This window comes from Struthio camelus, chromosome 18 (assembly GCF_040807025.1).
Source record: "Struthio camelus isolate bStrCam1 chromosome 18, bStrCam1.hap1, whole genome shotgun sequence".
NCBI classification, from domain to species: Eukaryota; Metazoa; Chordata; class Aves; order Struthioniformes; family Struthionidae; genus Struthio; species Struthio camelus.
Genome location: NC_090959.1, coordinates 10,478,352 through 10,494,219, shown reverse-complemented (window position 1 = coordinate 10,494,219; position 15,868 = coordinate 10,478,352). Strand labels below are relative to the sequence as shown.

The 15,868-nt window shown below is 42.8% G+C and overlaps 1 protein-coding gene across 1 annotated transcript; it reads left to right on the top strand.

The window, feature by feature from the left end:
- The first annotated feature begins 1,553 nt into the window (after positions 1-1,553).
- Positions 1,554-14,901, top strand: KCNG1 (potassium voltage-gated channel modifier subfamily G member 1). Its single transcript, XM_068912547.1, has 4 exons — positions 1,554-1,705; positions 6,080-6,196; positions 7,135-8,280; positions 8,778-14,901. Exons 3-4 carry the CDS (start codon positions 7,522-7,524, stop codon positions 9,546-9,548), a joined length of 1,530 nt encoding a protein of 509 aa, XP_068768648.1. The 5' UTR covers positions 1,554-1,705; positions 6,080-6,196; positions 7,135-7,521; the 3' UTR covers positions 9,549-14,901.
- Positions 14,902-15,868: the final 967 nt, after the last annotated feature.

Below are 15,868 nucleotides of genomic sequence, written 5' to 3'. Positions count from 1 at the left end.
CCTTGGGAGAGCCTACTTGATGCGTCCTTCCTCTTTGACAGCAACCCTCAACAAATGCTTTTAAAAGACAGGTTTTCATTAATAAGACTATTACATTGGATTCAAAACTCTTTATAAACATTACTGTGGGCAGTCAGTAAAACCAGTTGACTCCTTTCTCCAGATAAAGGCTGAGAGAAGCATGCTGAGATTTTCTCAAAGTGACATAAAAGTCGTATGCAATATCAGGAATAAAAAACAAGTTGCCCAGCTCACAGCCCTCTACACAACTGCTGTTTAACAGCTATGGCTGAAGAATATAAGCACGCCTATTTCTGTAGGCCCACACAAGTCTGAACCACGGTCCAATTTAATTTAGGAAAAAAAAAAGAGAGAGGGAGATTTTGCTAAAATTACCATAGCATAGGTTTTTCATTTTGTATTACCATAGCAACAAAGGGCCCTACTGGAAATGAGACCCCCCCCTTGCTCTTGGCAAAGTGCTTAACACTCCTAATAAGAGAGTCCCCGACCCACAGAGCTTTCAGGCCACTCTCCCCAGCCTGCGTCAAGGCGCGAGAGTTCATCTGCGGGAAGTTCCTTCTAAAACCAGGCCCTAAACAGGTAAGAAAAATCCAAGTTTAGAAGTGTGAGAGCCTCTGCGCCGGCTGGGGGACTACAGCACACAGGCTGCGAGCGGTTTGCTCACAAACAAGTCCGTGACGGAGCTCAAGCTGCCGGTGTCTCCTTAGCGCCAGCTTGCTGACCGCCCCTGGAACCGTGACTTAACTCATCGCTTTAAAACCGAGACTAAATCCACACAGAGAAGCCTCCACCTAGATGTCGAACAAATGTCATTAGCTGCTCTCCAAAGCTCCGACAACTAATAGCAGTATGTTAACTGTCACTGTACTTTGCAAGGGCACCGCAGGAAGACAGCACAGTTTTAGCTCTCCTGCGGGGAGTCGTCGCTAGCGATGGGGAGGGAGGGGGGAGATCGTGCGCTTCATGCTGCAGCCGACGCTTCCAACGGTTATTTTTTAGCACGCACAGGGAAGATGGCGTGGAACGGGAAAAGCACCCGAAGTTTTAGTACTGATGACAGCGGTCCTTGATGCCACCTGTGGGTAGCCGGCTGCCGCCGGCACCTCCCCGGGGGGCCGGGCGGGCGCTGCGGGCGGCGGCGGAGCGCGCTGGGGGGGCGGCGGCGGCCCGGCCCGGCCCGGCCCGGCGGCTCCGCGTCCAGCCGGCCGGTGCTGCCCCTCCGAGAGCGCCGGAGCGGGCTGCTCTCCCCGCAGAGCCGCTGCCGCGGAGGAAACCCCCGCGGGCGCCTCCTTCCCCGCCTCGGCCCGCAGACGGCGGGTGGAGGAAGCGCGATTTTCGTGGGAAGGGATCGGGGAAAAGGTGTCAGAGCCGCCGGTGGCCGCGCACACACGGTGCCGGTGCCGGTGCGCCCGGTGCGGCGTGCGCGGGCTTTGCGCGGGGCGCCGTCCCGTCCCGCCCCGCCCCGCCGCGCTGCGCCCCGCCCCGCCCCGCCCCGCCGCGCTCCGCGGAGGGCCCTGCGCGCCGCCGCCGCCGCCGCTGGCCGCACCATGCGACGGCTCGGGGCGCTGCCGCTCCGCCGCCAGGGCCCCAGCGCCCGCCCGCCCGCTCCGCACATGCGGCCGCCGCCGCAGCCCCCCTGCCGCGGGGCTCTGCCGGCGGCCGGCGCCGGGGCAACTTCCAGGCAAGTTTCCAGGGAACTTTTTTTTGCGGGAGCAGCGCGGGGCCGGGCGGCTGCGGCGCGGCGCGGCGCGGAGGGGAGGCGCGGGAGGAGCGCGGCGTGTCCCCCGGCGGCGGCCGCTTGCGCGGAGGCAGAGCCCCGGGCGCCGGGTCGTGCGAGTCCGTGCACGGCCGCAGCAACAGGTTTTATCCTGCGGCGGGGATGCACGGGAGGGACTGTCCCCCCGTGCTGTCATTTTTTCCCGGAATCGGCTTCCTTTGCTCGCGGGAGCGGTCGGCGGGCCGAGGGGACCTCTCCTCTTTTTTTCTGGCTTTCTCCTGTCCTGCCTTTGCGAGGGGGCTGGCAGCTGCCGAGGCGGATCCTTCAGACCGTCCTTGCGCGGTTTGTGCTGCTCGGTGTTTCCCTTCCCGGCTCTCACCCTCTCCCCGAGGGCTGTGGCTGCACAGTGCAGTATGGAGGCTTGTGTTTCAAATGTATTCTTCTTTGCCTGGTCGGAAGGTCTTTATAGCGCTGTTTTTAAAATAATTACAACTCGTCTTTTATACTGATGTATTTACTGACTTCTGTTCATTGGTAACTAACACAGAAAGTTAACTATTCTGGATAGGCAATATATTTCTGGCAAATCTTTTTCGTTGGGGAAGACTTGGGGGGGACAGAGAGCACACGCATTCAGTAACTCATCTGTGGCTGCGCAGCTCTTCCTTTTGGTGGCAAAAGGTGCATTTACATAGATAAATTAAAAGTCCTTTACTTTTTAAGAAGGTGTTTAAAAGATTGTTTGGGGGGTGACTTCTTAAACCTGGATAACATAAATATATTTCACAGCAAGAGAACAATTACGTTTATTAGTTATAATGATTTCTGAACATTCTTCTGGGCATTTAAGTTTTCTGGTAAAGTTATTTCAGTTCCAATTGTTATCGGCAACAGTCCTAAATAACTGAGTAACATTTGTCGTAATTCAGTTTGTAGGTTGCAATAACATGCCAAAAAAGCGTAACACTGGCCAGATCAAGGACAGCAGTATGTAGACCTGAGTATTTTTTTTTTTTCAGAAATGTTTTTCAAGATGATCCTGTTTTATATTATTCATTGATCTTTACAAGTTTTACTTTGATTTGGGTAGAAGTTCTCTTTGTACGCAGACCTCAAACTTCAACTCTCTATTGTTACTACATAAAGAGCTGCATGCATACAGCTTGAAGTATTTCAGCAAGGTACCCTGACAGTGGTATGGATGCAGTATGGAAATCATAGGTGAATTCAGTTCTGCTGGAAAATACTACCTTTTTAACCAAGGAAAGACTAAAGGAGGAAAGAGCACTAAACTAACTGCAAGGCAGTTTCTTGTGGAAGTCTTTCAGAAAAATCACTATATTCATATCTACCCTGCACTGAAACTTGTTTTACTAGATCTACAGGCAGTAAAAAGCGACAGAGACATTCCAAGGACTAGAATTGATACAAGAGTCTAGGGGGGAGTCATGTCTCTTCCTTGCACTCTTGTTATGATCCAGGCACAACTTTGAATTTTCTGCATCACAGAACTGTAGCAGGACTCCTTGCAGGAGCTCTGATTACATCAGAGATGCACTGCAGAATTCAAAATACTGCAGAGGACACGGTGGGGGGGGGGGGTGGAACGACACTTGAAGTAGAATTTTAGCATGTTACTCATGATTTCTATTTCTTTCCTTCAGAAGGACATCTTTAATAATTCTTTCCCCATTGTCTAGTAGGCTGGCACTTTTCCTGAATTTCTGCTGAAAATAAGGGCAGTACAGATTTCTATTTCGATTTCTTCACCAGACAAAATGGAAAAGAATATCATCCTGTGCGGGAGGGATTCCTGAGATGTTATTTCTTGCTTCACATGCGCACCATGCCATTTAGAGTCACCAACATACTGTAGCCCTTGCTATGGACCAGTTTGTCAGTATTACTGCAGTTTCTGAAAGCCGGAACTATGATCAAGATTGTATAATATAGTAAGAGAGAGTTCTTGCCCCATAAGCACACAGACAAAATAGGACAAGAGGAAAGGAAGCTCAGAGAGAAAGTGATTTGCCCAAAATTAGCACATGTTATGAGCAAAAGAGCTGGAAAGAAGAAGAGGGCTTCACTAACTCCCAAGCAAAAGGCAGAAGGCTAGCACAGACAAGGAGTAGACTCGGTAGGATTTTACCATTGGGCCTTACCCAGAGCACTTTTATTTGAGGATTTTAACATTACAGCATAACGTTGGGGAAGTTGTTGCTATAGGCTAACATGTTTGTCCGGCTTTACATTCCAAAGCGTTGTCTTTAATCCCTAAGGCATCTCTTCTAACTATCCACAATGTCATCTGTCTGCACTGTATGAATAAAGCAATTTGCTTGTTGTTCAAGCTTGCTAGCAAAAAAACCCTTCCATTAATCAGGCGTCTCCTGTCTTAAAGCAGTGCTAATCATCATTTGCAGAAGCGCCTTCCAAAGGGAAACAAGAAACATACAGAGACGTATACTACTTTATTTTTCTCCTTCCTCCTTTCCTTCGAGTCAGGCCATCTTTTTTATCATCCTTTATTTTCTCCTCTTCTTCTTCCTGGGATACGATGCTATGTGTATCAGAGGTAAAGAATATGTAAATAACCTGTGCATAGCATCAGATATCATAGTTCCTGTGCAGAGTCTGTTGGCTTGCCAGTTCTGATTATGGAAAAAGAAGGACTTACCTTTTATAACTGCAGTCATTTAATGTGTTACACAAGGGATTAATTTGTCCAATTTATTGTCTTGCACAGGTCGAGAGGCTGGAAGTGAAGAAAAAAATTTCCTTTTTTCGCTCTGGTATTTCACAGTTGATGCTTCAGGATTACAGTGTGTGTCTGACACACGCAGAACATTTACATTTCCCTCTCCCCCTTTCTTCCCATTGTGTCAACAATGGACGTGGTAGGAGATCAAACCAGCTACAGAGAGGAGCTGCCTCTTCAATTTTCCTGGCTGAGATTCAGGGCATAAGTTGTTGTTAACTGATATCATCTGGTATAGCAGAAGGGAAGATGGTTAACTTAGCTCCCATTTATCCACAGTCTTCTATTAATCATAACCTTTATTCTCCTTGGGCCAGCCCTACCTTAGACATATTTGAGGCAGAGGGGGGAAAAAGCTTGTTTCTAAAAAATATAACTCACTCTAAGGAAGAGAGCCTTGCAGAAACATACATCAGGGAGCCCCATTTTCCCACATCTAACCTATAGCTTAAACTCCCAGTGGCATTATTTCTACAGATAACGTAGACAGCATCTTGGGAATGCTTTAGCAGAAGCCCGGCAGCGAGCTCGTTCAGAATGCGTCCTGTGATGGGACTGTCTGCCAGCGTAATTGCCGGTTCAACTGTTCTTTACTTCTTCTGTTCAACATGCTCTAGCTATCACTATCTTCACTGGCCATCGTTCTCCTCAGATTTGTTCACTTATCTGAGTTCTGCAGCTTTACCAGTAGGCGATGGCAGAGCGCCATCATTTGTCGTGAAGCTCCACTGATAATCCCAGCATTGGCTAGAATTTCCTAGAACGTGGCCTTTTAACACAATTATGTTTTGTGTTAACGTTCTTTCAGAAAACAAGACTTTCAGATCAGCGGGCCTACGCTCGATCTTTACTGAGGCAAGACATACCAAAATCGATTGGCTATTTGAGTGCAGGCCTGCATGTTTTTGTCACTGTTTGCACTCCGTTGGTTTGGAGTTGCCCATCCCCTGCTGCGGGGATTTCCAGAGTCTTAACTCCAAAGCAAGGAAAGAGCAACTCAGCTCTGTGAGCGAGGACATAGCGATAAGGCACTGAAAGTTAAACATGCTTATGATTTTGGCATAGGGAATAGATTACTTTCCAAATAACTGTTCTAAAATCACCGGCAACAGCAAGAGAGGTCCCACTTTGTGACAGAGGCAAGATGAAACAGCTTACCTCTTTGCTTACCTCTGGCCAGAAAACAGTTCCTTAGCACTTGGACCATCTGAATTAAGTCTTGTCCATTCTTGTATATTCCGGTAGGCTTTATCCCACCACGTGCCCTAGAGGTAAGTAAATGAATGATTTCCTTTTGTACTAAAGAGTATCACAGGAGAGGAACCATGAGCTATGACTCCACCCAAAGCTCACTGGCGGCCTCCTGTTTTTAAGCATAGGAAATACTCTTTGTAGAGTATTCCCTCTTGTGAAGTTTCAGAGCAGGAGTGAGATAATATTTTATTGAAGGAGGCATTTTAAGTCCCCTTGCAGCAAAGATGGCCTGCTGCACTTAAATTGAAGTACAGCCATGTACTTCAATTTGTACTTTAAGTATTTTGCTGTTGCATATTCAGGGATGTTTTTTTTTCCTGTTCTAGGTATGTAACACAATTGATGAGGTTTATAAACCCCAGCTTCTGAAAACGACAGTTCTGCGTTTAAGGAAGTTACCCTAGCGGGGGCATACATCCCCCAAGGTGCCTATCAAAGAGGAGGTAAGTACAGCCAGGAAGAGAACAAAGCTATATACTGCTTTTGAAGTTAGTGAAGTATAATATTTATATTTATTCACTTTTCTGTGAACTTGAAGCTAGACAGTCAGAATATTTTCACATTTATTTATTGTGCCATCTTCTTGATAAATACTCTTCCCAATAAAGGAAGCTCAGTAGTTCTATGCACTAAGCCATGGCTGACCACACAGACGAAGGATCTAGAACCAGTACAGTGTAACTCCCCCATGCGGGAGCTGACATCCAGACTGACTTTTAACATTCACTGAGTTAGGGAGACAAAAAGTTCAACATTTCCAGTACCTGGCTTTAATACCCATTTGAAGTCTGTGATGACTTCGCTCCACAAACTAGTGTTGTGTGAACAGCATTTGAGATCGATTTGCAAATTCATGTCTTAAACATTTGTTTAGTTTTCTATGATGACAGATAAAAATAGTCATCTTTGTTCTCAGCTGCTATTCAATACATCAGTATTGAATACATCAGCACAGAGATCTGTTACTGTGTATAGGGTGTCGATTATAATTGAAATAAGGTTGCAACGTTGGTGCAGAAGTCAGGTATTTCTTAACAATCTTTTGTAAACGAGGCTGTAAAAAGGAGTTGCCGTGCCATTAAATGCCATTAAATATAAAAAATATTTTGTGATCATCAACGCAAGTGTTTTTTTTCCCAAATTGTTTGCATATGGATTTTTATAAATTAGTCTTGTAGTAACTGTTTTTAAGAGTATATATTTAGTGAATTATAACATAACTGATTTCTAATTATTTCTGTATACTTAATGGGTACTAAAATACTTAATTTTTTATGTATAGTAGTTAAATAGAAAGATTTTATTTCCTCTTCCACAAAACACACTTCAATTCTGTATTCTTATGTGATACTAGCTTATTTTTACTTTGCTTCTGAACCAGGAGAATCCTGCCACATGCATGTCATTATTTTCTCTGATCAACCTCTCTATGCCCACTGGGAATGGAGACCTCTGCATCTGAGATAGAAGAAGCCTTCCAACACGACAAACATGCAAAGTAGAGCTCCTGGACGAGGGAGTAGACCTTGACAGAGTCATTTCTACCCCAATGGACCAAACCAGCCTCGCTAGAAACCTTTTCTGACCATATTCAGCCGCTACTGTTTTCCTTCCAACTATCTCATCAACCCGAAATATTTTCGAGCTTCAGTCACTACATTTCTTCCAAAACTGAAAAAGGCCAAACACTCACTAAACCCAAATATCTGTTCTTTGTTCCAGAAGACACTTGCAGAAGTAGCAAAGTGATGTGAAGTTAGCTTCCAAGATGACTCTTCTACCGGGAGAAAATTCTGATTATGACTATAGTGCCCTGAGCTGCGCCTCAGATACTTCCTTCAACCACACATTCTTTCCAGAAACAGAAAGCCTTAAGGGAGTCTTTTACCAAAGAGCCAGACTAATTCACCCTGAAGAGGATCTCCTGAAAGGCATTCACTCAGATGATCGGAAGCATCATATTATTATAAACGTAGGGGGCATTAAATATTTGCTCCCATGGACCACACTTGATGAATTCCCATTGACACGTTTGGGCCAACTGAAATTCTGTAACAATTTTGATGACATTCTAAACATCTGTGATGATTATGATGTGACATGTAATGAATTCTTTTTTGACCGCAACCCAGGAGCATTTAGGACAATCCTGACTTTTTTGCGGGTTGGAAAACTTCGGCTCTTGCGTGAGATGTGTGCACTGTCCTTCCAGGAGGAGCTGCTCTACTGGGGAATTGAGGAAGACAACTTGGACTGGTGTTGTAAAAGGAGATACCTTCAAAAAATGGAGGAGTTAACAGAAATAAATGAAAGAGAGGATGATCTCCTAGAAAATGAAACTCCAGGTGAAACAGTGGAGGAGACAAAATTTGGCCTGTGCATGAAAAAGTTGCAAGACATGGTGGAAAGGCCCCAGTCTGGCCTCCCCGGGAAGGTGTTTGCTTGTTTGTCTGTTTTATTTGTAACTATTACAGCAGTGAACTTGTCCATCAGCACCATGCCTGACCTGAGGGAGGAGGAGGAAAGGGTAAGTTAGATTTGCAGGATGGAAAATAGTACGTGCCGGGAAAAGCAGAACAAATATAGGGTCTGATTCTATTGATTTGAATGGGGATTTTGCAGCTGTCCTCAGTGGGAACAACACAAAGAATATTGGAAGTCTTACATGACTGTGTTCAATCACTTGTAAGCGAATCAACCATATCCAGTTTTCTGTCCAAGGAAAATGTTGTTAGTGTGCGTTCTTCTGTACAACGGTATCTTATCTTTTCCAGCTTTGTATTTGCTATTTAGAAAGCCTGAAATAACTGAGCAACGTCTTCTGTGGAATAACTATAGTTATTTTCTAAGTTTTGCATTTAGCACGTAGTTCCAGTTTGTCGGTGCGTTTCCCCACTGCTACAGTTTCAGTTCCTTTAATATTTTTGTTTTTATTTAAAAAGAAAAACCTCTCTTCTTGTCACTGTACCAACTAAGATAGTTATTATCCAAGTGCTGATTACAAATTCCTTCTCTTTCCTGTAGGGTGAGTGTTCCCAGATGTGCTACAATATTTTCATTGTGGAGTCCGTCTGCGTGGCGTGGTTTTCACTGGAGTTCCTGCTAAGGTTCATCCAGGCAAAGAGCAAGTTTGCATTTTTGAGGAGACCGTTAACCCTGATAGACATAATAGCCATTCTGCCATATTACATCACTTTGCTAGTAGATACCACTTCAGTGGGCTATAAAAAGCCAAGCTCTGGGAGCATCTACCTGGACAAAGTAGGTCTGGTCCTGCGGATTCTCCGTGCCTTGAGGATTCTTTACGTCATGCGGCTGGCCCGGCACTCCCTGGGCCTGCAGACGCTGGGGCTGACGGCTCGCAGGTGCACCCGCGAGTTCGGCCTCCTGCTGCTCTTCCTCTGCGTGGCCATTGCACTGTTTGCACCGCTCCTGTACGTCATTGAGAACGAGATGGCGGACTCGCAGGAGTTTACCAGCATCCCTGCGTGCTACTGGTGGGCCGTCATCACCATGACCACAGTAGGCTATGGCGACATGGTTCCCAGGAGCATTCCCGGCCAGGTGGTGGCACTAAGCAGCATACTGAGCGGCATCCTCCTCATGGCATTCCCAGTTACTTCCATTTTTCACACGTTTTCACGCTCCTACATTGAGCTAAAGCAAGAACAGGAAAGAATAATGTACAGGAGAGCACAATTCTTATTAAAAACAAAGTCGCAGATAAGCAATGCATCACAAGGGAGTGATATTTTATTCCCCAGTATCTCTTCTGAGACTAGGGACAACGAATGAAATTGAAGTTACTGTTTCTCCTGATGTCAAATAACGTTTTGTTGTATCAGATTCCATCTTTTAATTTGCTTTGGAAATGTTTTACAAAGGCAACCCTCATATTAAAATGAAGAAAAGGGGCTATTAATCAGGAACTGATGTGGTTTAAGTCTACTATTATGCTGTTTCTTTCTTTCCTCACACCCCCAGCCCCCTCAAGCAAAATGTATTGTTAGGACAGCTCTTTCTATGAGATCACAGAGAGGGATTTTGAGACTTAAAAGTGCTCTGGCAAAAATAAGAACAACATATGATTATGTACTTGACAGGCTGTGTTGTCATTGGTAATACTTTTTGATTTGGCTAAAAAAGGTGTATATAATCATTACACAGGCTTTCCCTTTTTTTTGTTGTTATATATAAATAATGTAAATAGAACAAAATCAATGGCTAAATTATCTCCAAGCATAACGCCACTGAGCATAATGGAAGTAACCCCATATATTTGTCCCATTGTGCTCTTAAAAACCATTACGCAAGATTTATGTCCTTCACAATGGCAAATGTATCTTTCCTTGCAAGTCAGCCCTAAACATAATAGAAAAAAAGAACTGAGCTGTTTGTATCACAAGGCAACCTCGCTAAAGATGTAAATAGTCATAGCTCGCCATCTTCAAAATTTAGATGAAGTTATGGTGTTGATCCTGTCATTGAATACAGTATTCCCAGGAACAAAGTCTTTTGAGTTTTGTATCATTTAATATTGTTATTGAGGGGTGACTAGCTGCAAATCAAATGAAATATGCATGATAAGATGCCAGTCGTTCCCTACCATCTGTTGCCATGTTTTTTTGCTTTACCTCAGATAGAAACAGGATTAAAAGAGAACTGTTTCCAGGGGACACCCTACCATTACTTGGCAAATCGGTGCTGCGGCTACCCATTCACATTCAGCATTTGGTTCTTTAAAGGAGCAAAAAATATATGGTCGTGGGAAGTCGGTTGCCAATGATGAAAATATCATTTGAGTCACAGGGTGGGGGGGATTGACAGCTTTACACTTTCCTGTCCTCAGTCATGAGGGACTTAATTAACCATACCTTTACCATTACTACAGACATCATAGCAACTGAGAACATTTAGAATAGGATAAAGGCAATTAAGTGCCCAAAACACAAGTCTGTATTGTTCATCCACGCACGTGTCCTGGTCCAGGTTCCCCCACCGAAGTCAGTGGGAGTACATGGGTGAGTGAGACACTCAGGTTTGGCACCAGTTTCTGTAGAGACTAATGACAGACCTCCCCTTGAGCTTGGAGGGGATGAGATTGGGTTGCATAACTGCTCCGGAGACAAAATCCAGAAACTTAACAGAAAAATCAAATCCATTTGTTTGACTTGCATGTCTTCTCAGAGGTAAAGAAAAGCTAAACATAAGAGTTTCACTTTTTTTTTTTTTTGTTTAAGTAGACTTTACTTGCCATTAACTCTTAAGAGCTAGAAAAACGTTGGAGCTGCCATCACATTTACCAATGCCTCTTGTCTCAATTTGCAAAATTACTATTGTTCACTGGCATTTCTTGAGTAGGTTGGTAGAAATGCCAGAATGTGTGATGGTTCCGCGATTTAAATTTTTAAAACAGATGGCATTAGTTCATCAACCTATACTGTACGGCCAAATAACATTATTAAACATATTTAAACAATATGTTTAAAATAACATTTGAAGCTGTTTTGGTGTGCTTATTCTTAGAGAATAATAACAAAACTTTTAAAAATGCATTTCACAAACACAAATAATTAGGACTCTAAGAGTCTTCACCCTGTCATAGGTAAATAGGCCTATGGAACATTAGTGCAGAGTTAAAATATCTAGGCTGAGCTCTTGGCAATTAATTACATGCCAGAACTAGGAACGTAACCAGCTTTTCATTCTCCTTCTTCAGCTTTAATTAGAGTTGGACAAAAAACAGGAACATTGCAACAAAAAGGGACACATTTTTCATCCAAAATTTTCTAATTTCAAAAACGTTTGATCATCTGTAGCATTGGCTTCAACACAAGTGCTATGCATCCTTCTACCTTTGTGGCAGCATCCATTATAAAAAGAATTGGTAATTAGGTTAGTCCTGTGATCAACAGTGAGTTATATATCTTTAATAAGTTGAGCCATAAACGAGAAGGTATAAGGAGAAACCAAGGATTACAAACCTAATATCATTTCCATTTTATGCTGGGTAACAAATGCTGAAGAACTGGCCATTTTCTCAATGTCTTTACACTGAATTAATGCTCGCTTATTTTATGTATATATTTATTTTTTAATCGTACAACTATAGTTTGATTTTGCAGTCTTTGTCCAAGGGAAAAAAAAAAATCACCCTGAAGCTGGGTGTTGGCTGAGCCCTGAAAGCATCTTGGCCATTGGGAGTTCTGCCCAAGTCAGGAACTATTTGTTCCTGACTTTCAGCCTTTCAGGATGCACCCCTTCGTAATTTTGTACTTGGCAACACATTACTTGTAAGAATATCAACATGTTTTACTATGAATCATTGTAACAAACTTGCTTATGTTTTACACAAGGTGATACATACTGTAGTCCTAATGCTAAATAAATCCAGCTATACATCTTAAGAGCACATTAGTGTGAAACCCACATGCTGTGTCCTCCCAGCTTCTACTGTGAAGGCTGAAGGTTTAAGATGATTATATCTCCTTACAGTACATTATCTCAAATTTTAGTCAAATTCATGAAAATTACGGATTGACTCAAAAGCTGACTGTTTCCAGTGACACAGCTGACAGCTACCAAGTCACCAAGTCAGTTATCGTTCCCCTTTTTTTTTTCATTTTTTGCATTTTAACAGGATGTGCAGTCAACAAGAAAGTTCCAATAAAAACACTTTGTACTTTTATGAAGTCAAAGGAATTGTTTGAATTGCCACTGCTAAAAGTGGTGCACGTCTCCAACAGAGATAGGCTTGCATTGCTATTTATATTATCCTGCGCATACTGCAGGAATATGTATAGTATGAAATCAAACAGCAGTATCTGTTTTAATTTTGATTAATAAAGTTTTAGGCCTTTCATTTTCATGTGTTTCTTACAGCATAGAAAGATTGTCACCATGTTATAGGCATGCTTGACAACCTAGGGCCAATATGAGAAGTGGCCAGCAGCTGAGAGAGAATTTGGCCATGAGCATCACTAGCTGAAGCAGGCTGGCTGTGAAAGAAAGTATTTATTAGGAAATAAAATTATCCAAGTATCCCCAGTTCCTCAAAAATGGTAACAAAAGCAACGAAGATCACTTGATGAGCGTACCTCTGGCAAATTGCAAAGACAGACCCACAGCATCACTTACAAGGTGAGCTGGAGTAGTCTAAGATTTGTATTACACTACCATTCACTATAGGTCAATGTCTTAGAGAAATTTCTCTTCAGGGAATATAGAGGAGTTGTCTCCATCTGTCCCTTTATATTTTTCCCACTGTAACTCAGTACTCCAGATCTTCACAGTCAGGAGCTTTAGTAGTGTCAGTGAATAGTCAGAGGCTTTAGCAGTGACCAATTAAACAGAAAAAGAAATTATGCAGAACTGAATCATGGATTTACAAGTCATCAGATGCACATGTCTGGGAAGGAAAACTGGCATGTTCTATACATTCATGACTTGTGTGGGTGGAGTTTAACTGAGGCGTCAGGCTGACGCAAACACAAAAACTGTTGCAAGAGAAGGCACTTGTTCCTACTGCTGTAGTTCTCTTCTGTAATTATAAACAAGGTTTCATAGGAATCTCCCTGTAAGCAGAACCTTCCCCCTCAAATGATCTTCACCCTTTAGGCTACAGACCAAGATCCAGAGTCATCGCAATTAATGTTAGGTACTTACCAAAGTGCCTGAAGTAGCAGCCTAGTTGCCAAAAGGTCTAAATTACCACCGAGAGATTTTATTCTTCTCTTTCTCCTTCTCTTTTTTTGTTTCTTTTAAATAGAGGGAATCTAGAATGAACTACGTCCTTAATTCAGGTGTCTCATTAAAAGCCCAGTGTTAGGTTAGATGAATCCCAGCTGTATTCTTCAATTGCACAGAATCACCAACATCTACCATCACTAACTCTCCATCATTTGGCCTTTCCACATTTCATGCACTGCATACTGGGACCAAGAAATATGAAGAGGTGCAAAGAATCCTGATGCAAGGTCCAGAGAGGCCAGCTTGGTCTTGATCAGGATCACCACTTCACAGCTTACCATAAAATAGTTGTGTTCCACACAACTACTGAATATTTTTTGCTCAGATAAGAAAAAAAAAAGACTAGAAAGTTAAAACAAGAGGAAAGCAACAAGTATTTCACATAACAAAGCTATGAAACTTCATACCCCACTCTTAGCTTTGCAACAGGCTGAAAATTAGACTAGATACTCCTAAATCTATACAAATTTAATTGACTGTGTTTAATCAGAAATCAAATTTAAAAGTGGTAAATGAGACTTTGAAGACAGGGACATCAGTCTCTGCTCACATATCAGTCTTTGGCATCAGCCAGCTGACCTGAGCCACTGATTCTGGCCCAGGCATCAGAGTTCACTCATTATTTTCATTTACATCATTTACAGAAGTTGCCACAATAATATATAGCCTGTCTCGTTCTTATGTTAATAGCTGCTGTTGGCTTCCTTACGAGAGATTTTACAGCAACTTGAGTATCTATTTATCCAAAAGATGACATAGGTACCAAAGGTACAGAAAAAAACCTTGCCAGAAGTACACTGCAGATTGCCTCATGAAACAGTGGAGCTGTGGTATCCCACAGCCCATTCTGAGATCACAACAGTGCAGCCTATAGAAACCAGAGGGATTGAAGGCATGGAGCTAATGTTCATCACAGGGGATGAACTCCCATGACCAAAAGTAGTCTTCAAAAGTTCTGCTGCTAAAATGGAAAATGCTTAACACTAGATTTACCCACTTATCCATTTACTGCTTCATCTACGGCATTTTAACAATACCTTTTCAGCACTGCTAATGATCTCAGTGTTACTACCTTAGTAATGATCATATAAAAACCTAGACAGAGAAGAGGAGAAGACTGGCTTCAATCTAAAACTTCTAATTCACTGAAGCACCTCAGCTTTGTGCATGTTCTTCTGTCTTGTCTTCTTACATTAGAGTGTAAGTCCTTGGGACAGTACTTCTCGTTTGGCATCAGCCAGTCACTGTATAGCACTATGTAAAATCATATACCACAAATAAAGATAAATTTGTACACCACAAAAAGTCAAGGAGAACTCTGCCTGCACTGCCAAACTGAAAATGCTCGGAATTTGGCCTATTGATTAACAACAATAAAATCAGAACTTCCTCCCCTTGTGCTCATTGTTTTTCTTTATCATTCTCCAGTATCTGTCTGTAATGTCTTCTGTAATATTCCCCAGAAATCACCAAAGCTATCATGAACGCTATTAGCCCTGCTGAAAGCATGGCGAAGAAGCTGTAGGATCATAATATCAGGGGATGCTTCTACCCTGTCCAACAGGGCTTTTACTTTCTCTTGGCCTGCGGGAACTAACCCAGGAGCGCATGCCACTTGAACAGAAATACAGTTCTGCCATAACTGGAAACATAGAGGGCCAATTAGGATAATTAGAGAGTATTTGTTACACTTTATAAATATTCATTCACTTTCCCTGTAGCCCTTTTGACATGAGTTGAACAGCTTTGTGCAATGCTAAAGTCAGCTAGGGCTTTAAAAAAGCTAGGGCTTTAAACACGTGCGGCACTGTCAAGCTAAGGTTTCAGCTTCTCCCTTACTGGGCATCCTTTACGACTGCGGGTTTGTAGCCATACTTAATTACGATCAAAATGTTATTCCTACATCCATTGCGGGGCAAGAAAAACAGGGCTGTAAACTACATTTATTAGCCTGCTCGAGTGACTGACCCAGAATACAAGTACCCAACCGTCATCTGGAGATTAGAACTAAAAAAACAAGGTCATTTGTTTCTGAAGCTAGATAGCTAATTTCACAGCCCTCAGCCATGCAAGTACAATGGTCAACAAGTACAGTAATACTTATTTTTATGCTCAATATAATAATATCATTGTTATGGTATGCCTATCACAGGAACAAAGTTGCGTGGACTAGCCTGTATTTCTATAGCTAATTATATACAGAGATAATGTTTTGACACACAATTGCTGGATGATGAATTGAAATACTATAGTTCATTTTCATTAGTCACTTACTTTATGTCATAAAAAGCCTGAGTTTTATCATCCAGAACTTTCATAGTGGTAGTAGTTCTCCGGTCAAACAAGGAAAAGATGACTCAGTGTCA

Excerpts from the sequence above, each read along its gene's own strand:
- KCNG1 (XM_068912547.1), top strand. The coding sequence starts at position 7,522 with ATGACTCTTCTACCGGGAGAAAATTCTGATTATGACTATAGTGCCCTG. Across the intron at positions 8,281-8,777 it reads TGAGGGAGGAGGAGGAAAGG|GGTGAGTGTTCCCAGATGTG; the intron begins GTAAGTTAGATT and ends TCTTTCCTGTAG.